The sequence below is a fragment of the Citrus clementina genome, unplaced genomic scaffold (assembly GCF_000493195.1).
Source record: "Citrus clementina cultivar Clemenules unplaced genomic scaffold, Citrus_clementina_v1.0 scaffold_2, whole genome shotgun sequence".
Classification (NCBI taxonomy): Eukaryota; Viridiplantae; Streptophyta; class Magnoliopsida; order Sapindales; family Rutaceae; genus Citrus; species Citrus x clementina.
In genome coordinates, this window is record NW_006262688.1 from 5,922,208 (window position 1) to 5,946,791 (window position 24,584).

Here is a 24,584-nt window from a genome sequence, read left to right on the forward strand (position 1 = left end):
TCATTTTGTATCATAACTTTGTATGAATATCGTTAGTCAAGATTCATCTGTTCTAAAAAATTAAGATACCCTATTTAACGGCCAATTCCTCCTCAATTGCTGGCGACGCATCATCCAATTTTTTTCGGCCCTCTTCAGTGGAATCTGATATGTCTTTTATGGTTAAGCCTTTACTGATCGCCTTATCAACAATTGATCTCTTGATAGTTCTTAGTTGTACACCTTCGAACTCTCCTTTCAAGGAACCAATTACCTAAGAAGCAACCAAGAAAAAAAAAAGATTTAAATAGAAGCATTTATGACTTAATTATGAGATGGAAGTACACAACAGTTTACTAATTTATAAGATTTTAGCCATCACTAGAACCGCATATATTATATGTATAACGTTTCAAAAATCAGAATTAAAAAACTATATGGATTATTTCTTTTCAAATGCAATAGGCGTGCGTGCGTGTGTTCGTACCTCACTAATGACGCAGTTTAATTCTACCATAAAATGACATGCTGCACAGTAGTAGCAAACACATTCTCGAGGGTCTCTTTCTTTCTTGCAAACATCACAACTATAAAGCTCGTCTTGAAAATCATCTACTTGTTCGACAAGGGTGAGTGAATGGTGGTGATTCTGATGTTGAATAGTTTGTGGTAAGGGCAAGCACATGAGATGTATATTGAAGTTGCAAATCACACAACGTAAAAAGGGGCCGACGCAAGAGGTAGCAAAATTGCAGGCAACACATTTTGGTGTAAAATATAATTTATTAAAGAGAGTAAGAGGGTGCTCATGATGACCTTGGTAACTTGTTGAAGGCAGCTGCAAAGAAGCGCATGCAATATCCAAGTTGAAGTTGCATTCATAACAACTATAAATGAAGCCACGACAATGTTTATGACATGCTCTGCACTCGCTGTAAAAATCAGTAGAATCGAGAGTTACCGTATGAATTAGGTGGAAGGGATGCTGAATCTCTCTAGGCAGATCCATACACGATTTATGAAGGTAAAATTCGCAGAAATCGCAACCATAAGCTGGAATATTACTATTATGATCGCGGCCGCCTTGGATAAGTTTCTCGCAAACAAAGCAAATATTACCATTAATGTTCCTCTCGTTTTGAAGGAGAGTTGAGTGATATCTGTGGCTGAAATGTATCCGTTTCTCTCTGATGATGTCATTCACTTGTACGACATAGTCATCAGTGACTACACAACGCGCGTGAGCGTTGTAGTCACATTCAGATCAGAACAAGAATAGAAAGGATACTTTTGATTAATTGTTTCTTTCTTGCACATGTCACAGTACAATATCAGAGACAGAGAAGAATGATCACCATCATCAAGAAGATTGGAGGCGGAGGTGCGTATCATGAGAGGATGCTGTTGGTGATGTTCATGGACAATAATAGTCTCTGGTAGCGAGACCAAGCTGCTGTTGCCACACTGAAGATGAAATCTGATGTTACATTCAACACAACAAACATTAAAAAGACTCTTGATCGCAGAATTACATGCTTTGCATGCGTTTGTGTTTGTGTTTGTGTATCTGCAATTATCTACCAAAGTAAGAAGATGTTGTTGATGAGCTTCGTGCTTTATGTTGGGCTTCAGATATGCACATTCAACATGCATCCTAAAGTCACAGTTCCATGCAACACATTTGTAGAAGATGAATTCCAGATGGTATCCACAGACTTTACAGTCTCCACATTCAATCAAGACTCTTGATTTATCGATTGTCAATTGATGGCCAGGGTGAAACGAATGGTGGATTTTTTTCTGCAACTCAACACAAGATTTATGGATATGAAACTCACAATTACGAAAAACCTCATTATTTCCTTTGCTGATGCTTCCTGGAAAGTCACCCCTCAACCAACTTTACTTTGACATTAATAATTTTTAAGTGACAAATTTCAATTAAACTGGAAAGTTGTTTTGGCCGATCCAGGGAGTCTACATCGTATATATTGATTATTATTTATTTCGAAGGGGCAAAGTTAACACAACACAAGCAACTCCTCCTTAAGTTGGTTGCGACCTCCTTTATGAAAAGTAGAACTTCCATGATTTTGAAAGTAATATTAAAATGGAAAATACTTGACTTTGGGCTTCTGATTGAATATTAAAATGTGTTAGGTTATCTAATCAAATTTATCTATGAAATAGAATAAATACAAATATAGGATTACGATACCGAGATGAATTAATTAGTTATTTGTGTGGGTGTTGATGTCTATATGGAGATATATAATTATTTTTAGTTGCGGACACTTTTTTTTTAACGTGAACACACTCAAAAAATAGGATATATATATATATATATATATCCTCTAGTGATAGCATTTAACCAGTTAAAAAAAAATACAAATTTTAATACTCTCTAGAGGCTCCTAAATAACATAATTTAATATAAAATAACTACTTGGTATTTATAAAATTAAAAATTTTAATGATAAAAAAACTACATAGTATTTATAAGTTTGCATAAATTAGTATTTATAAATTTTATCGGATGGCAAAATCTACAGATCAGAATGTAGATAAGATCCGGATGCGGATAATATCTGCACGGATTATGAGCGAATATTACATATACTTGATCCGCAAAAATTAAAATTTGACAATTTAAAAATAAGATTAAATATTTACAATTTTACATTATATTGAAAATTAATGCATTTAATTAAAGTAATTAAACTAAAAACCATAAATTCATTCTTACTACTTGTTAATTAATTCATCAATTAATCAGTCAAATTTTTGTAAGTCGTCGTTGAGATTCGGAGAAATAAAGAGGATTAAAACCGTTAAATTCAATCTTCAAAATCAGCAGCAACAGCAATAGCATGCCAACGGTGGCTACTTGTCTCCGTTCAAATTAGCCAAGTTGTTAGATCCAGACGCATCCTGGGATAGGGATCAATCGGGAGATGTGTTGCATTGGATTCGACAGGTGGTGGCTGTTGCTCTGATTTTGTACGGCTTGTAAGACAGGAAAAAAAAAACCTAATTAAAGAATTGAATTAATTTGTAAGCCAAGGAAGATTACAGAGATGCATCCATGTGTGGTGTGCTTAGCGAGCCAGAGATGCAGCGGCGTGCCGGCGTTTGATGACAGCAAGTGCGGTCAGAGGTGAGGCAGAGCAACTGGCGTTCAACGACAGCAATGCGTGCCCAGCTCTGTGAGGCAACCGGCGTTCGATGATAACGACTGCAAGGCAGATGGCATTCGACGGTGAGGCATTTGGGGTTGTTTTCGATTTCAGCTGCAGCGGCTGCTTGTGAGCGGTGGGGAAGTCGTGAGTGCATGCGATTTTAGTTTTAGCTTTTAGGGTTGCTGGGACTAGTTTTTTTTTAGTTTATATATTTTCCAACTGAAAATTGATTAAATTAATAATTTAATTAAAAATCAGCCGGATCCGGATATCGGCTTTCTGGATGCAAGCGCATTCAGATCCAGATCTAGATCCGGATCCGGATATGTGCATATAGACTCTGGATCCGAATCTTTCGTATCTTTGCGGATGATTCGGATTTTTTTTTCATCTCTAATGACAACAAAGATACGTAGGGTACAAAATGTCCTTTTCATTCAAAAGATTTGAGCCAATTAATGAATTTGTGTTTTTATTTCGAATATTTTCTATTTTACGTCTTTCCCTATTGTTTTAAAGAGAAAAGAATATTTTTATCATGGTATGTTAAAAATTCAAGCAATACAGTGGCTGACTACCATATACCAAGACTTATAATGTAGAAGCAAAGAAAAGTAATTTTGTACAAGTGATTTTAAAATATAAGAATTAAAGAAAGTAATGTAAAAGGAAAAAAATTAATTTTGTACTAATTATTTTAAAACACAAGTAACTTTGTAAAAGTGATTTTAATAGTCACTTAAGACTTATTTATTAAATATCTGGAGTTTAAAATTTTATTAGTGTTAAATATACTTTAAATTTATTTTTTTATTCTTTTTGTAACTTATCTTATTTTTAAACATTTATATCTAAATTAAAAAAAATGTTAAAAAATAAACCCTTAGTTTATTGTTACTTTCCCTTCAATTTCCATTATCTTTTTGCTGCAGAAATTTCAATGAAGCCTAAAGAAGCCAAGCAAGTCAAAGTCTGGTGATAGGAAAGTAGATCCAAGCTCTCAACACACATCTACCCTCAAGAATCACTGTTTCTATCAGAAAATTAATCTCTAAAATTTCCAGTCATGGGTTCGGCTTTATCGTCATCTTCTTGCAAATACGATGTCTTCATCAACTTTAGAGGGGGGGACACTCGCGATAACTTCACTAGCCATCTCGTTGCCGCTCTACACGACAGAAATGTAAAAACCTTCATTGATGAAGAAATTAGGAGAGGAGATGAGATATCTACTGCCATTTCGGATGCAATTGAAGCATCGAAGATTTCAGTAATCATTTTCTCAGAAGACTATGCTTCTTCGAAATGGTGCTTGAACGAACTTCTCAAAATTCTTGAATGCAAGGAAAAAAAAGGCCAGATTGTTATACCAGTTTTCTACGAAGTAGATCCATCAGATGTATGCTATCAAAGTGGAAGTTTCAGGGATCCTTTTGTTATGCATGAAGGACAGTTCCAGGTGCATCCAGAAAATGTACAGAAATGGAGGGATGGGCTGACAGAAGCATCCCTTATAGTTGGATTGGATTCCATGGATTTCAGGTAGCTCCTTAATCTCTTTATCTGTGAGTTTGATAATATCGTAGTTGTAGTTAATTTTTAAAATAATTATTATTAGTTATAAGATAGAAATAATTAATTATGAACAAAATTAATAAAGAATTTAGTAAAGAGTTGAACTATTGGCGTTCCTCTCAAATTCTCTTGGAACTGGTGATTGAGAAAAAGAAAAAAATAAAACACATGTCAAAAATCCCTCTGATTTTCTTAAAAAACTTTACCTTTCATCTGTAATTTTGTTTCTGTTTAATGAATAAATTCATGTATATCTGTGATTAATTTTGTAAGAAATCGATGAAACAGATATGTACCTACAAAATGGAAATAAATTATTATACAAATCTCTTGTGGGCACTAGCAAATCGAAACATTTCCCAGAAGCCCAAACGCAATCGCAAGTAGATGTTTGCATCGCCGAACAATTAGTTCATTTATAATGAAAAAGAGAAGAAAGATAAAGACAAAAAAAAAAAAAAAAAAAAATGTGAAATCCTTATCTAGGGAGGGGACGTTGATTTGGTAAAATCTCCATTCCCTCCTCATTCCCCATTTCTACTTTTAATTTTTTTCATTTTATTTCTTCTAAAACTTGTAGTAAAGACATTTAAAATTTAAATTGTATACGGCGTGGATGTAAATAACAAATGTGATAAAATTTGTGAAATTAATATAAATAACAACTAATATATACACGTGAAAATTGCGAAGGTAATTCTGTTGATGATCCAACCGTGTGCCTTCTACAAATGTGTTCAACTTTGAAGCTCTGGTTTTGCTTAATGTTATAGATCATCTAATATTTTATTATTATTATTATTATTTTTGCTCTGTAGTTTTAAGTACACTTATTATCTATTCCCAAGTTTTTAAATGCAGTCACTATTAGATGAAATTCCTTTTATATCAAAACAGAAAAATAAAAAGGAATTTAGATGTTATTCTTCTGGATTGCTTTTTCTATTTGTGAGTTAAATGTGTGAGTAAAATATTTACAATTATTATTATTATTATCGGTGTTTCGGGCTTAATTAATCCAATTTATCTCATTGCTTTTCGTCTTCTCATCTTGTAGGTCCGAGGCGCACCTGGTAGACAAAATTGTGGAAGATGTTAGGAAGAAATTGAATATTTCAACCGTCTCACTTGACTTTAAAGATATTTTTTCTTTTTTTTTTCAGACAATTTTTTTTTTCTTCCGGCCTTCTCCAAGAGCGGCGGTCAACTTGACCGCTCTTTGAAAGATATGTTGTCACACGGTCGGCTTACCATTTTTTGGGATTTTTTTAAGACCCGTTCTCACTTAGTGACACCACGTGGTCCCTTCTCACTCTCTTTTCTCGTCCTTTTTTCAAATTTTTTAATACACGTTCCACCTCATCTCCGTTTCTTTCCCGAATAAGAAATTAAATAAAAAAAATTTTCTATTCCTTCCTACAATAAAAAACGGATATAAAATTATTTTCGTACCCTCTTCAAATGAACAAAATTTCCAAGAGTACCTATTTTCGTGAGATTTTTGCCGTCCGTACTTAAAATATTCTCTGCTGATCAATCGCGCTGCAATTATTAAATGATACGTCGAAGCATCGCCATCACGAGATCCACAATCGCATCAATAGATATGAACAAAATTTTATATTATCAAAACTCACGGCATGCATTTATATCAAATACAAAATTTATCGGAATCAAATGTGATTCGTTTATCAAAATGTCTGAATTCCATTTGTTTAACAAAATTAATAAAATAATCACATCAAATTTGGGTTCGCAGCGTAAAGTTATCAAGCAAAAAATAATCTAACATTAAAAAAATAAAGCAAAATAAAATATTATAAAGTGTTCAACTCATTAATTAACATTCAAATTTGAAACATTCTGTCATCTAAACATTTATATTATCTTTATTGTTTATGAATTTTTTTTTTTAATTTAGATGGCAGATGAACGGAATCAATGTGCTCGAAGCCTCAACCCCTATATATGATTGAAGCTCATGGTTGAGATGCCCTGCGATAGTCGTGGCGGTTGTGCTGGTAAGGGTTGGGACCTGATCGGACCGGTCTCGGAGTGGGGACGGCGACCCGGCTGCTGCTGCTGCCGCCGCCATTCTCGGTGCGACTTTTATGGTGGTGAAAAGTGTTAGTATCTGATCGGACCCGTCTCGGAGAAGGGACGGCGGCCCGGCTTCCGCCGCCGCCATTCTCGGTGCGAGTTTAATGGTGGTGAAAAATGTTAGGATCTGATCGGACCGGTCTTCCACCAGAAACGGCGGTCTAGTTGCCGCTGCTTCTATTCTCCGAGCCAGACTCCTATCAAGAAGAAAAAAAGCATAAAAAATCGCCGATCATATATAACTAAAGCTCCAAGTGTTATGTTTTCAAAACGAGTAATGAGTTAGTTACCTGTGTGATGTTCCGAACAAAACCAGTAGCGAAAATAAGACATAAAACGAGAACAACGGTTACGGTGTCGTTTCTGTTTCCGACGGCCATTTAAGCAACCGGAAAAATAAAACAATGTAGGGGTATCTGTGGGGGAAACGCTGCATTTTATAAGTGAGAAACAAAGCATAAATAAATAATAAATAATATGAAAAAATGGTGGCGACGTGGAACGCCGTTGATAACACACGTATTTTCCAGTAGCCATCTTCTTCGGTTTTCTGACAGCGACTCGTTACTAAAGACAAATAAACATGAGCTCAGTATAGGATTATCATTTAGTTAGGTAGAGTCAGGATTTTTCTCTCTAGCAATTTGCAACTCAATCTGGTCAGAAAGCGTGATGGAGACCGCCACCGCAGCAATCTGCAGACAGCGACAAAAATATGATAAAACTTTGGAGGAAAGGAAAAGTTGTGCGCGGCGGCACTATCACTATAACCTTTTGACTTCTTCTGGACATGCGAATTGGATTTTTAGGAATTTTTAATGAGTACTGGTTTGGTGTTGGGATTGATAAAAGGAATAAAAAACTTTAGTTTCTTTACACAGTAATTCAAGACAGTGACAACTACTAATTGTGTAATTATATTGACAGGTGATTTGACGGCTTTACGTACGTCCCTGCCTATAATAGACATTCTCATGATCGTATCCAAACAAAATGTTGACCGTATCCAACTGGGATCCCTTGACACGTGAAGAAAATAATTGACACTTTGACGGGACTTTTAAAGCAAATATTTTTTTCTGCTCCAAAGCCCCACCAAAAGACTCCCGACACAATAGCAGGTTCCCAAAATTGTCAAATGGCAGAGCAGAGCATGAGTGGCTGGGCCTGGGCATACTATCTTTGTTGACTCAATCAAATTAATCTCTGTTTTTTTTTTTATCCCCTCCATTTATCTCTCTGTTATGATGGATCTTTGAATTAATGGTACATTTATATTTTATACCTCATAAAATTTGTACATGTTTTCTTTTTTCTATGAGAATTTGGTAAACTAATAAAGAAGGGGAAGAATGAATCACCATATATAAGTTCTTGTAACTTGATTTTAGCAATGAACCCAGAAAATTAATAGAAAAAGAGAGTGAAACCATCATTCAGCATTTCTTGACCACCTCATGGTTATAAGTAAGTGAATCAAATTTTAGTCAAAAATCGATTGAGTCAAATTTACCCTTTTGTCAGCAAATTCGGTCAGCAACTGCTGCTTCAAAAACTGCTTCTCCTTGAAAGAAATGGAGTAAGAAAAACTGAGTACTCAAAAACTCAACTACTCTGTTTGAAATTTAATTCAAATGTATCAAGCACAAGCAGTATAAACAGTCCAACTGCATGCTAAAAGAACTTCAAATTTCTAAATTTTCTAGAATGTCAAGTTAGACTGGCTACACATCTTCTAGTGAAGGAACACGTTGACGTCAACCAGCAAATCCAGCAGAATATTCATTTGGGAGAAATTCGAAAAATATTCATCAACTAAAATGTCATCTAAACAGCTTTCCATCCTTCGCATGCTGTCCGGCCCATTTAGATGGGACTACATTTTCGATTTGGGCCGGTCATGGAAAGCACCCATTTATGCCTCAGAAAATGGTTCGTCATTAATTAGTTTTTTTTTTAATTTGTATTAAATTAAAAATCTCTGTCTTTAGTACTCCCCCACTACATATGTAATCGTAAAAAACGTTTTATCCTTAGTATTATATTTAGGGTTTTTAAGATGCTTAAATGTGATTTTGAAAAGTTAAAAATTAATTTTCTAAAAATCGATAAATTTTTTAAAAAATTATTTTTAGCAAAATCATCTTGTTTCTTCAACAGATTTTAAACAGTGGGGGAAAAGTAATTTTTTCAAAAGTGGTGATATTTGACCCCTCAATTTCTCTGATTAGCCCATATTTCTTAATTAATCCCATAAAATTTTAGAGGAGATTTGCCAATTTCCACCCTACAGTAATTAACATATATTATTTTCCCCCCTGCTGTTTTTATAATAGTAAAAAACCCCCATGACAGTATAAGTTTACAATATTACCCTTATTTTCAACTACTCTTTTATTTATATTTATTATAAATTAAATAAATCACATGAATAGAAACTAAATAAAAAATTAAGCATTAAAAAAAGAAATATATGTTTTGATATGAGAAAAAATAATAATAAATTTTTTTTTGTACTTATTTATTTTGTGAAATTTTTCTTATAATAAATATATAAGAAAGTAATTATAAAATGATAAAAAAATTATTATAATAAAATTTGAATGACAAATAAAAATTTATTAGAAGATAAATAATAAAATATTTTGCCTATACGTTTTACATTTAATTTTAAAATATTACAAAATGTTTATTATAAGAAAATGTTTACAAAATAAATAATTACAAAAAAATTATTATTAATTTTTTTGCTCATATCAAAACATATATTTCTTTTTTTAATACTTAATTTTTTATTTAGTTTCTATTCATGTAATTTATTTAATTTATAATAAATGTAAATAAAATAGTAATTAAAAATAAAGGTAATATTGTAAACTTATACTGTCAAGGGGGTTTTTGGCCATTATAAAAACAACAGGGGAATAAATGGTATACGTTAATTTCTATACGGGGGTAAGTGGCAATCCCCCAATTTTAAAATAATTTTTCTCCTTCAATACATACCATGCAATCCTAAATTTACCCTTGTTATCATTTTTTTTAAAATTCTTTTTATACTCCCCATCATTTAAAACTTCCAAAATCTAGTTGTTGATTTTAATCATATTTTGAAAATTAAACATAATTCCCTAAAAAAATTAAAATTAAACCTTTGGCAGATCTCCAACACCAATGAATTATCCTCCTCCTGATTTCTCCTCTTAGCCATTGGATACATAAAGCTGGTATTTGACGAATAAATATTTTTCTTTACATTGAAACCATTTTTGTTGGGTTATTTTCTTTTTGGTAAATCCCACAATCTTTATGGCTAACAAATTATGCAGTGGGGGTGGGGGTACCAGTTCATCGTCATCATTCATGAGTTTCCAACTATTTCGACTTCTTCTTCCTTACTACAAAACTAGATAACAGAGGTAGTTTGAGAATTTAAATAATTTGAAAAAAATTAGAATATCATTAATGTAAAGACAAGACTAAATTGATTGAATAGCTCTGTTATTGTAAAACATTATTTGTATTGTTGGTACTTAAAGCGTATTTATTCTTTTTAGTAATTTCATATTTATCCTTTTTAGTAATTTCATATAAGAATAAAATGGAAATTTACATTAAAATAATTATTAGGAGCAGGTGAGAGAAATTAGGTGTTCAAATACCATCACTCCTTTTCAAAATTTAATTTTGAGAATCAATTTTATATTTAATATAATTTTATATATATTCACCCTCACATGTATTATAAAAATTTAAAATCATCCTTCTTCAATTAAGAAATAAAGTCATTATATTTAGTTAGACTATTATCATTACCAATTATATTGAGATGGCAATATAAAAAAATAATAAAATAAAAATATTTATTTTAAGTTTTCCATTAATATATATATATATATATATATATATACATGTTCATAAATGTGTAAATAAATTTTATTAAATATTATGTTCATTTTTGTTATTTGCATTATTATAATAGTTATTAATATGATTTATTCAATATATATGATTGCTTTTAAAACTCATATCACTTTTAAAAATAAATTTTACCGAACGTCTAACTAATTTATTTTATAATTATTTTTTATAATACAATTGACAGCAATTATTTTAAAAACTATATAACGTCATCAAATTTCCCCATAATAATGTTTTTGCATTAGACACAAACGTGTGTTAACAAAAGACTTTAGTATTTAGATTAAATTCATCAAGAAGGTCACTTTGAAAAAAAAAAAAATCATTCGAGTAATAAAAATAATTAAAAAAAAAAAGAGAGTAAAAGGCTTTTATTATTATTATGTTGACAATTGCGGGCGGTCATCGCCCGTCATGCCACGCCATTCGCCAACTCTCCACAAAAAAATGTACACCCCAAATAAGCGGCAAAAGATTCAAAAGCTAGGGCAACGCTTTGGCTCATCTCATACGTTAGTTTTGACTTTTGAGATGAAGAAACAAGGTAATTTAATGAACTGATTATGACGGGTAGCAAGTAGATTTAGTAGGCCTAAGCCACCCTTGCTATTATCTGCCCTTATTGTATACAATTTGTTAAGATACGTTTAAAAGCATGAGGCATAGATTTTAGAAGGAAAGAACTAGAATGGCTAACTATTATAACTTTTTATAAGATTTAGAGTGGAGCTCTTACAACCCCCACAAATTATCTCATAACCAAATCTCAGTTGTTATATTTAAAATGATGTAATTAATTTCAAGGATGTTGAGTATGCTTATGGAGGAAATGTCGATGAGAAATCCTTACTCTTAAAATGTCCAACATTTAAATGTCTCTCTTGTGTTATATGAAAGGAATCAATAAATCTTTTACTGGAGCTGAAAGCGTCCTACGCACTGCATCCATTTCAAGCTAAATGCAGTCAAACATCAACTGGGACCATCCTATAGCTATCCTACACATGCAAAGCCGACATTTTCACACATAGGGTGAGTTTGAAATTTCAATTGCTGATTTTACTTTGCGGATGTAATAAGCTGATCACTAAAGAAGCAGCCTGGTATTTGGTAAACGGGTAAAAGCTCGTTTAGTCCTTATATTTTGAAGTTAGTGTCTGTTTAGTCCCTATATTTTTAAAAATACCTCAAATCATCCCTACCATTAAATTATTGACACTTTTGCCATTATCTTTTGTTCCTTTTAACTTATTTTTATAAATTGCCCTTTTATAATAAATTTTTTAGAAATTATTAAAAAGAAAAAAATAAATTACCAGTTTAACACCAAAAAATAAAATAAAATAAAAAATATATATTAATTTTTGTGGAACACACTCTTGAGTTAAAATATTAAATTTTCTAAAAAAATTGATAATGTAATTTTTTACGATATTGATTTTTTAGACATACGTGAGCTTCCACAAAAATTAATATATATATTTTTTATTTTTATTTTATTTTATTTGATAATTTAATTTTTTATTAATATCCAAAAAAGAAACATTATTATAAAAGTGTAATATTGTAAAAACAAGTTAAAAATAATAAAAAATAATGGCATGAGTGTCAATATTTAGTAGCAGGGACGTTTTAAGGTGTTTTTAAAAATACATGGACTAAATGGACACTAACCTCATAATATAGGGACTAAACAAGCTTTTACCCTTTGGTAAACTGTATTGTTAAGGCTGCTCTGAGTTTAAAAAGCAGTGTACATGCGTTTGGTAAATTTAATTATTAACGTATTATTTTATTATATAATAAATAAATAGACATAAGTTTTAATTACCTCTTATTTTTTAGAATAACACATAAAATAACATAAAGTGAAAAAAAAACTCAATTAAATAAAATCTAATGAACTTATTAGATCAAAACTTTGATACTAGAGATAATTTGTAGTAGTTTTGACAGTAATTTAATTGTGGCGAAAAATTCTGAAAATCAGGCCAAGCTAACACACCTTGGACTAGGGGACTTGGGCGGACAATTACTGAACGCACCTCTACTCGCTTCTAAGCGCACCTTGGGGCGCCAGTCTAACTTTCTTTTCGGAAAACTTGGAGCGGCTCGCGACGAGTGGCCGTCAAAAGAAAGTGGGGAGCTACTAGAAAGATTCTAAAGCTCGATTTTTGTAAAGAAATTGATTTGGCACCAATCTCGTCAGCCAAAGGGAAGAAAATATAAAATTAGAGAAATGGTACAATCAGCGAATGTTGAAATTCCACCTAAACCCCATACCCCCCGTTAAAAATAAATAAATAAATAAGTTTTTTTAAAAAAGGTTTTGAGAGAATTCAATTTACAGATGATGAGATTTTTTTATGTGGGATTTATTAACAGAGAGACAAGTATTCCGAGAGTACTATATCATTTGCTTTTAAGAGAATTTGATTTGCTTTCTGGCACGTGCTGGTCGTGTCAATCGACGGCAACGGCGACATTAAAAGGCAACTTTCCAACCGTGATCACCAATTTTTTTTTATTTATTCAAATAGAAGTTAAAACAATTAAGATTGAAGACTCTGAATGGTAAAATAGAAAGAAAAAAGAAAAGAATACAATGATTACCGCTGTAGGTCTTTATTTAAGATTAATTTGAAGAACAAGCTGTTCGGCGTCCAGGTGCTAATTAATTAAACCAACTCATCCATTCATCAGTTAAAATATTTACACCTGTGTGTGGTATTATATTATTGGTGATTATTAATCTTTAATTAAAAGCATACTTTCCTATAACAAAAAGCCATTTTCACCCTCATGAAAAAGTATTTTACTAGCGGACACAATCCTTGTCAATCTCCCACAGAACTACTGTCAAAGATTCTTTTTCAATGCTCTCATGTCTTCATAGAACAAAAGGAGTCCCTATGTTACAATTAATGTAACATACACAAGCCATAAGAACCACACAAATTATGGGACTCACATGTTTGTGTGGTTCTTGTGGCTTGTGTATGTTACATTAATTGTAACATAGCAAAATCCTAGAACAAAATATATGAGCCAAGAAGAGTCAAGGAAATAAGGGTCTCTGTCAGAAAAATGAGTCATTCGGCAGAAAAAAAATTAAAATTAAAATGGGTGTTGAGGGTAGAAGAAATAAATTTTATAAAATGGGAAATTCCCTGGCGTTGGTGATTAATTTTTATAAGGGTGATTTTTAAAAACCTCCCCTGAGGTTTGGACTTGTTGCAAGTAGATGGCGAGAATTGATTTATTTGTAAAAAATCTCCCACCGTCAGTTAATTTTAACATTGACCGTTAGTTGACATTGAAAAGACAATATTACCCTTAATAATAGTTTGTAAACAAAAATAACTAAAAAAAAACCAAAATTGTTGGCACAAAAAGCACAAACTCTATTTTTTGATAATTTTATCCTTGTCAATTCCAAAGATTTACAATATCATAAGTAAAGATTATGACTATTTTATTTTTAAGTTTTTTATTTTATCTTTCTTGTAAGAACTTTAAGGAAATATAAAAAATTTAAAGAGAAATTTTCAAGTTTTTAATTTTATATTTTTTATGAGAACTTTAAGAAAATATCAATAATTTAAAGATGGTAAAATAGCCAATAATTTTATTTATTTTTAGTTATTTCGTTTACAAACTATTGTTAAGGATAATATTATCTTTGCACGGTCAACTAACGGTTAATATTAAAATTAACTGATAGTAGAGAATTTATTATAAATAAATTAATTCTCGCCATCTACTTGCAACAAACTCAAATTTCAGGAGAGATTTTTAAAAATTACCCTTTTTATAATGAAGAGACGGTGGCCGACAAAAGAAAGTGGAGCTAATGGAAAACTTGGATTCTAGAGCTGGATTGTTTGTAAAGAAATTGATTTGACACCACTATAGAAATTGATTTGACACCACTATCTCCGCAATCATTGGTAAGAATAAAATGTGAGAAAATGATGCACTCAACGAATATTAAATTCCACCTAAACCCCACACACCCACCTTAAAAAAGGGAGAAAAAAAGTTTTAAAAAATATTTTGAAAGAATTTACTGAGAGGATGTGATATTTAGGTGTCATATGAGGTGGTTTTGTTACAAATCGGCATGTTGTATGTGATAATTATTTATTCTGATGGCAAAAAAAATGTTAACTCGTTAAAAAGTAGTAACAAAATTGTCATTTTTCTGAAATTTTATTATTCATTGTTCTCTTTAGTCCTCTCCAAATTTCTTTCCATTTTCTCCATTAAATTAAAAGACAAGAATTATTACTCATTTCTAGAATATATATATGGATTATCACTTAATAATTTTTTTAAATTTTAATAAAATTTAATAATTGGATTAGATTTTATATGTATATAAAATCTTATATTAAGCATCCTTGCCTTGCACATGCTGTATGGTCAAATTTGGAGGTATCGTATCATTTCCTTTTGGGTCCGCCTTAAACTTACGGCCAGCCTGTAAAACTTCATCCAGGCCCCTACACTCTTTATTATTTATAATTTTTTGATAAGCATTATAAAATTTTTTGGATTGTAAAATTTCATTTAGTCCCTTACACTTAATTTTATTTTATTTAAACTCTAGAGTACGAATTCGCCCCCTATAATTTTAAATTCCCAAAATAACCTTCATTTAATTAAAAAACATAATTATTATCAAATGAATTATAATTGTAACTATTATTCTATTATAATCATAAATATAATTATATTTTTTAAATAGATTATTATTGTTATTATTAATAACAAGAATAAAAAGTATTATAATTAATTAATCTATTAACAATAATTAATAATAATTTTTTCGTTAAATTGTTAATAATAATAATAATTAACGATAATTATTATTAATAATTAATTTTTGAATAATAATAACAATAACAATAATTAAAATATAAAATAATAATTATGATAAAAATTAATGAATGCTTTTATAGCAATTGGTTATAATTTAATTCATTCTGATTTTGATTCTAAGATAAATTAAACACATAAATGGTAATAAAGCTCATTTTATCATATTATCGATAGATGATAAAATCAACTAACATTTGGATGGCAGTTTTATATTTAATTTTTTTTATTTAGGAAATGGACGGAGATAATTTAATATCCAATATCTTATTTAGGGAGGGGACGTTGATTTAGTGAAATCCACATTCCCTCCTCATTCCCCATTTCTACTTTTATTTTTTTCATTTTATTTCATCTAAAACTTGTAGTAAAGACATTTAAAATTTAAATTGTATACGGTGTGGATGTAAATAACAAATGTCATAACATTTGTGAAATTAATATAAATAAAAACTAATATATACACTTGAAAATTGCGAAGGTAATTCTGTTGATGATCCAACCGTGTGCCTTCTACAAATGTGTTCAACTTTGAAGCTCTAGTTTTGCTTAATTTTATAGATCATCTAATATTTTATTATTATTGTTATTATTTTTGCTCTGTAGTTTTAAGTACACTTATTATCTATTCCCAAGTTTTTAAATGCAGTCACTATTAGATGAAATTCCTTTTATATCAAAACAGAAAAATAAAAAGGAATTTAGATGTTATTCTTCTGGATTGCTTTTTCTATTTGTGAGTTAAATGTGTGAGTAAAATATTTACAATTATTATTATTATTATCGGTGTTTCGGGCTTAATTAATCCAATTTATCTCATTGCTTTTCGTCTTCTCATCTTGTAGGTCCGAGGCGCACCTGGTTGACCAAATTGTGGAAGCTGTTAGGAAGAAATTGAATATTTCAACCGTCTCACTTGACTTTTCAGATTTTTTTTCTTTTTTTTTTCCAGACAAATATTTTTTTTTTTTTTGTGTATGGAGGGTGGTTAATGGTCAGAAAAGCTCTACTTGCACACAGAAAGCTCTAATACCCCTTCGCACAGTGCGAAAAGCGATACTAAATGTCATTCTATTGTATATTTTTAAAACTCAAGAAAGAATAGCTCTCAAGCGGAGAAAATATCGAACCTACATGCATCTTCCACCACGAAATAAAATTAAACATGCTAGAAAGGACTCATTTTAAACAAATTCAATAATTCCACCCATTTCAGGCTGTAAAAGTTGCTATATACGAGAAACGAGTAAAGAATTATTGTTGAATATTTATCCTTAACTAATTAGCTGCCATATATATATATTAGTAGTTTTCTGGTCAGGGATTTTAAAGTACGGGAAAGTCCGGGAAACCCTTAAAACCGCATGGTTTTAAAGGCTTAAGGCTTTCCCGGACTTTCCCGTACTTTAAAATTCCGGACTGGAACATTTCTCTCTCTCTCTCTCTCTCTCTCTCTCTATATATATATATATATATATATATATATATATATAATCAAAGTAAAGCTTTAATTAGTTTACTTAAGATTTGATTTTGCGAGACCTCGTTAATAACGATGCCGGAGCAATTGCACCTAACTTGTTTTCCGAGATGGACGGACTTATATCTTCGACTCCTGTTGCATCTGCAAGAACAAGAAACGATGGACGTGAATTGAGTGTACTCGTACGTAATAATAGTTAATAGTAATAATAATTTTTTTTTTTTAACTCAAGAAAGAATAACTCTCAAGGAATCCATCAACCCCAGTCAAATTTGTCCATTAACATATTTGCCCTTTGTCGTGTCGATGCTGCTGGCAAAGAAAAATTCAACCGTTGATTTCAATTCAAAAGAAAATATCTTTTGGTTTGATTCTCACATGCAAATGCAATGAAGGAAAACAAAGTAGATCATTTGATTTCAAGCTTAATTGTTTTGAGCATGGAACTCAAAAGTATGAACATGAATTAACTAGTCTGTGACATTGTAAAAGAAAATCATCTGGATAAATGAATTTTAGAGAAGTGTTTGTCTTTCTTGAAAAATGGCAATAGTCATAAGTCAATTACCAATGATGATTTGAAAGAAAAACAAAATCTCAGTGTGCATATACCAGAAAATATAAAAAAAAAAAAAAAACTAACTAATAGAAATGATATTCTAGAAATCTATTTGTATCTTGAGATAGAAAGCCACGAATCTTTTTGAGGAGGCTCTTGCCACCAAGTAAAACCCGAGTAAACCAAACCTAAATTGTGAGACAATCTGCAAGATTGTTATTATCCAGTGTGAGTACAACAAAAATTCATACTAACAAGTAAATGTTTGTATGATTTTAAAGTAAATTTTGAATTTAAATTTAATGTACTTAATTAATTCAATGGTGGCAAATTTATAATTTAAATTTTTTTCCTTGATTTTTTGGACTGACCATTTGTCCGAAATTAGTATCTTTTTCGGATTTTCCAATTTATAATTTGAATAGGTGGGAATGGCGGAGCCACTGCTGCACGACAGTTTTGAATTGGGATTTTGTTGATGAGTTGACGTGGACAGGTACACTTTCTCGGTTAGTCATGGACTTGAATAATTTTGTTAATGACACAATGCAATGTAGTCTGATATCACTCTCAAAAGACTAAACCAACCTGGAAACCTGCATTCATATTTTCTGCTTTAAAAACCCATCACATGAACTTCAAACTATCATCCATACCACTCACATTACATTACTCTTATCATCAAACTCTCCAGACATGCTTAATTCCATTTCCATTACCTGCCTTGCCACTTTCATATTCAGCTTCAGCTTGTTGCTTCATTCTCAAAGCTTTTCTGCCCATACAAACGAGACAGATCGCCTTGCATTGCTTGCAATAAAGTCGCAGCTTCATGATCCATTAGGAGTTACAAATTCATGGAATAATTCTATAAACTTGTGCCAATGGGCAGGCGTGACGTGTGGTCATCGGCATCAAAGGGTAACTGAGTTAGATCTGAGACACCAAAACATAGGTGGCTCCTTATCTCCATATGTTGGGAATCTCAGCTTCCTCAGGTATATCAACCTCGCAACCAACAACTTTCATGGTGAAATTCCGAAAGAAATTGGTTTCCTATTCAGGCTTGAAACTCTAATGCTAGCTAACAATTCATTTTCAGGTAAAATACCAACCAATCTGTCCAGTTGCTCTAACCTCTTGTCCTTTGTTGCCTATAGAAACAACCTTGTGGGAGAAATTCCAGAAGATATTGGCTATAGCTGGTTGAAGCTTGAGCATATTTCCCTTGCTCGCAATCATCTAACAGGAATGCTTCCAGCTTCCATTGGGAATCTTTCAATAATTTATCTCCATGTAGGGGAAAATCAATTCTCTGGCACAGTTCCTCCTTCACTTTATAACATGTCTTCACTTGAAAATATTCTCCTCGACGTAAATGGATTCACTGGAAATTTACCACTAGACATAGGTGTAACTCTTCCAAACCTTCAAGTATTTGCAATTGGGGATAACTATTTTTCAGGTTCTATACCAGAGTCATTCTCCAATGCTTCGAATATTGAGATAATTGACCTTCCCATAAATTATTTTACAGGAAAAGTGTCGATTATTTTTGGTAGACTTAAAAATTTATGGTCTCTAGATTTGGGAATAAATAATCTGGGAAGCGGAGGAGCGAATGATCTTGATTTTGTAACCATTCTAACCAACTGCAGCAAATTGAAAGTTCTTGCTTTCGAGGAAAATAGGCTTGGAGGAGTTCTGCCACATTCTATAGCCAACCTTTCCACAACAATGACCGACATCTACATGGGAGTTAATCAAATATCTGGAACCATACCTTCTGGGATAGGAAACCTTGTCAATCTAAATTTACTTGGTATAGAGTTTAACCAACTAACTGGAAATATACCTCGTGAAATTGGTCAGCTTAGAAACTTACAGGCAATAGGCCTAAGCTCAAACTTTTTACAAGGTAACATTCCCTCATCTCTAGGAAATTTAACACTTATGACCGATCTTTTTTTGAGTTCTAATCACTTGCAAGGCAACATACCCCCTTCTCTAGGAAATTGCAAGAATTTGGTATCCTTGAACCTCTCTGACAATAAGCTCATTGGTGCTGTGCCCCAGCAAATTCTCACCATAACAACTCTTTCACGTTTCCTAGATCTGGGTAATAACCATCTCAACGGCTCTCTTCCTCTAGAAGTGGGCAACTTAAAGAATCTCGTTGCATTGTATATATCTGGTAATCAGTTCTCTGGTGAGATTCCTGTTACTCTAACTGGTTGTACAGGCTTAGAAATTTTTCATATGCAAGGCAATTCATTTAGGGGAAGTATTCCTCTTTCTTTGAGATCCTTGAAAAGCATTAAAGAGTTAGATCTTTCTTGCAACAATTTGTCTGGTCAGATTCCAGAATTTCTTGAAAATTTATCTTTCTTGGAATACTTGAATCTCTCATACAATCATTTTGATGGCGAAGTACCAACAAAAGGAGTTTTCAGCAATAAAACAAGAGTGCAACTTACAGGGAATGGAAAGCTTTGTGGAGGTTCAAATGAATTACATTTACCATCCTGTCCCTCTAAAAGATCGAGAAAATCAACTGTCCTTCGTCTCGTTAAAGTGGGGATTCCAATGATAGTGTCATGTTTGATCTTATCAACATGCTTTATTATTGTTTATGCTCGAAGAAGGAGATCAAAACAAGAATCTTCTATTTCGGTGCCGATGGAGCAATACTTTCCAATGGTTTCTTATTCAGAGTTGAGTGAGGCAACTAATGAATTTTCATCATCAAACATGATTGGTCAAGGAAGTTTTGGCTCTGTGTATAAAGGGATTTTGGGTGAAAATGGAACATTTGTTGCGGTGAAGATCCTTAATCTTATGCAAAAAGGGGCCTTGAAGAGTTTTGTAGCTGAATGTGAAGTGTTAAGAAATACCCGCCATCGAAATCTCATCAAAATCATCACTGTTTGCTCTAGCATAGATTTCAAAGGGGCTGATTTCAAAGCTCTTGTTTATGAATACATGCAAAATGGAAGTTTAGAGGAGTGGCTACACCAAAGTAACGGTCAACCCGAAGTGTGCGATTTAAGTCTTATTCAAAGACTTAACATAGCCATTGATATGGCCTCTGCAATCGAGTATCTTCACCACCATTGTCAACCCCCAATCGTTCATGGAGATCTAAAACCAAGCAACGTTCTGCTTGATCATGACATGGTTGCCCATGTGAGTGACTTTGGGCTTGCAAGATTTCTATTCGCTCGCCCATTTGATACTTCGATGGAAACTCAATCAAGCTCAATTGGGATAAAAGGAACTGTTGGCTACGTTCCTCCAGGCAAGTCTTTTTTATGACTGATATTCAATGATTTATCTTTGCAAATGTTTTATTCATTTACTAGATGTCAACACTGATCATATAGCATAGCTAAGATGTTAAATCTGCCATGTTTAGAGTATGGCATGGGCAGCGAAGCTTCCGTAACCGGAGATGTATACAGCTTGGGAGTTATGTTGCTTGAGATGTTTACTAGAAGGCGACCAACGAATTGCATGTTCCAGGGAGGCTTGACTCTCCATGAATTTTGCAAGATGGCTTTGCCGGAAAAAGTGATGGAGACGGTTGATCCTTCACTGTTGTTAGCTTGGAGCGATGGACGCAGTAGAGCTAAAGTCGAGGAGTGCTTGGTTACTGTCATTAGAATTGGCGTTGCATGCTCAATGGAATCTCCAATTGAGCGAATGGAGATGAGAGATGCTTTGGCGAAGTTATGTTCTGCGAGGCAGATTCTTGTTGGCAGGTTGGTTTGATGTAAAATAATGATTTTTTTCTTTTTCTTTTTCATTTGTTAGATCTGGGATTTGCATTCCAGATGTTTGTTAAAAGTCCTCTTACAGTTGCTCTTTGCGAGCTGCTGGATATACCCGGTATCACGCTTTTGAGCATATGAAACAAAATGAAACATCACAAGAATTGCCATGGAAATGTATCAATGACTTGTTTTGATTACAATCACATAAAATTAGAACAAAATAAAGCTTATGTATAGTTGTCAAATTGAGATATGTCTTACTAGCTATGTAAAGAAAATTAATTCACATTATTTATATATTATCTATTAAACAACGTTGAGAGCATGTTTGGGATTGTGTTAGTTTGCCAAAAAGTGAATAATTATTTAACATTCTTACGCCAAAAGGTGTCACCAAACACACTTTAAATATAATTATCAAAGAATCTAGTTCTCAAATAACAAGATTTTTTTGTTGAATTTTATAAGCAAGTTAGTGTAACTTTTCTACAAGTTGATTATTTAAAAATTAGATTTTGTAAGCTACGCTGCCAAAATTGCTCTACTTGAAAATATGAATTTCCAAAAATACCTTTGTTGGTTTTCCACAAACAAAATATTCATAATTTTAATTTTTTAAATTAGAATTTCGAAAATTTTACTCAAAATTATACCTATGATTTGTTGACAATACTCTTTAGCAAAATAAATAAAGTGAAACATCCCAAGAATTACCAAGCAAACATATCTAAATAGGCATTGACCACCTTCTTTGCCCAGTATAAAAACAGCTGAAAATGAGAATTTGTAAATTAGTGAAACTACTTTATGATTACAAATTTTAATTACGTAAAATGATAAACACAGACAAAGCAAACGTAAATTAAAAGCATTTTGAAATAACTATTAACATTTTTATTTTTATTTTTCCCCTAGAAATGGGTATGTAAATCATTTTGGAATTTAATGGAAAGTTTGGTTCTTTTGTTGGTTTTGCATTTTGCATTTTATATTGCGATAATTTCTAAATTGATGGCAATCCTTAGAGTTATTTTTTGTCAATTTAGAAGGCAAACTGCTTACATTGATTCAACAATAAGTAGCTTAACTGGAATGCAAATTTTGTCTAGTTTGTTTACTGAAGAAAGTTTAATCTTCCCAAAAGATACAAAAGTGGCAAAAATAATAAAGCAATTAAAATATATTTTTGCTTCAAGTGGGACTATTGACATCCCTCCAAGTACTTTTAAAATCCCTTTAATTGTTTCACAATTTTTACCTTTATTAAAATTGTATAATAAGACAATTTCTAATTAAATTCCCACTCAAAAGTCAAATAATTTTTTTTCCTTCAAAAATCTAACATTTTAAAAATAAAAAAGATTATCTTTTAGTGGAAGAAATCCAACAGTTGCTACAATGAAGAGAAGAAAACCATTGTTTTTTTTAATGAAAAAAATCATTTTGTTAAAATAGAGTTTAATAATAAAAAAATTTAGAGAATGTGACTTACACTAATAAATTTTAACTAAGGATTTTTTTTTATTGATAGAGGTATTAAAAGAATTTTATAATTTTTAAAATATTTTAATGGGTTAATAAAGAAAAGTGGTGTTAAGAGGTATCCGGACAGGTGTAGACCGTGTAGTCCTTAGGTTCCCAGTTCCCCTAATTATTCTAAAGCTCTTCCCATACGATAAGCTCTTGGATTTGCCTTCTTTTTGGGCCAATTATTAATGTCCAAGGTCTGACCCATAATGTTCATGGGCTCCGCCTCAGCCTAATGCAAAGAATTTTGGGACAACAAACTTCAAATCTACAAAAATGTTAAGGAGTTTCTAGTGTGTGTATACAGGGTTATATCTAACCCCCTTAAAAAATCTCACTAATCCCCATTTATCAATTAACTCATCCAAAATTTTAAAAAATAAAATAATTTTTCTCTCAATATAGCCCATATAATCCCCAATTTATCCTTGTTATTATTTTTCACACACTTCACCGAATTTAACTCCAAAACTCTACTCCATAACCATATTCTAATCCAAGCATAATTGAATATTTCTTTAAGCGCTGGGTGCTCGCCATCAACCAAAAAGGGTTCAATGTTGATCAGTTTAGTGTTCCTCATGTCGACGATGGCCGTAGTCATGGCAATGGCAAGGCCTATTAATAGGCGTACATTGTCAGCTTGGTGTAACATTTGCCCGCTTAAGTTTCAAGCAACCAAACAGACACTCCTTTTTATGGTCGGCTACCAATTGCTAAAGATCTACTAATTGAGGGATTGGAAGTTTATTGGAAGGAAAGATTAACAAAGAGATATATCTATTTTAGTAATTTTATCTAGGGACAATATAGGAACTAAAATAACATTAATTATTGGGGGATGCTAAGAGATATAAAAAAAAGTAAAATATCACCACTTTTATATATATATTGAGAGAGATTTTGGTTCATCAATAATTATTGAAATCTTTTTTATAGGTCCGTTTGATATTAAGATTAAACAGTAAAATTATATTATTAAAGTACATAATAAATAATAATTATTATATCTTAAAAGATAAATATATTTAATTTTAAACTTATATAATAAATAATTTATTATATATTTTTAAATTTTATTAAAATTATTATTTAAAAATTACATCTATTACGTATTATTAATTTTTATTTTATAATTATTAATTTAAAAACTACTAAACTTCAACACTTAAAAAATACCTACAAATTGTAAACTTTTGTTTTTTAGAAACCGACACAGAATCGTTAGTACCAAAGCATTGAATAATAATTGAACAATTAAATACAACACTGAATCATTGGATAAAAAACCTCCACCAATAGAACATTTTGAGAGGGGGAACCAGTTATGTCCCTCAAGATCCCTCTTCTTGGTTTAAAATCTCTCCGATCTTGCCAAAGCCACGATTTGCAGCCGCACCAATTTACAAGCCATTTTACAACTTGAATATATGTTAACACAGAGATATATATATTAATTCTTTAATTTAAACCACCCACCCCCCGAAAAAAAAAAAACTGTTCACTAACAATCACCAACCAATTAATTAATTAATTAACGCGATACTTTAAGAAAGTTGTAATAAAAAAAAAAGTAGTTTAAAATTGAAACGGAGTGCTTTGGAGTA

The 24,584-nt window shown here is 31.7% G+C and overlaps 1 protein-coding gene across 1 annotated transcript; it reads left to right on the forward strand.

Moving 5' to 3' along the window:
- Positions 1 to 4,224: 4,224 nt before the first annotated feature.
- LOC18053368 (putative receptor-like protein kinase At3g47110) lies at positions 4,225 to 21,644 on the forward strand. The gene is made up of 4 exons (XM_024190677.1): positions 4,225 to 4,700; positions 18,421 to 20,975; positions 21,093 to 21,438; positions 21,536 to 21,644. The coding sequence occupies exons 1-4, from the start codon at positions 4,225 to 4,227 to the stop codon at positions 21,642 to 21,644; spliced, it is 3,486 nt and encodes a 1,161-aa protein (XP_024046445.1).
- Positions 21,645 to 24,584: the final 2,940 nt, after the last annotated feature.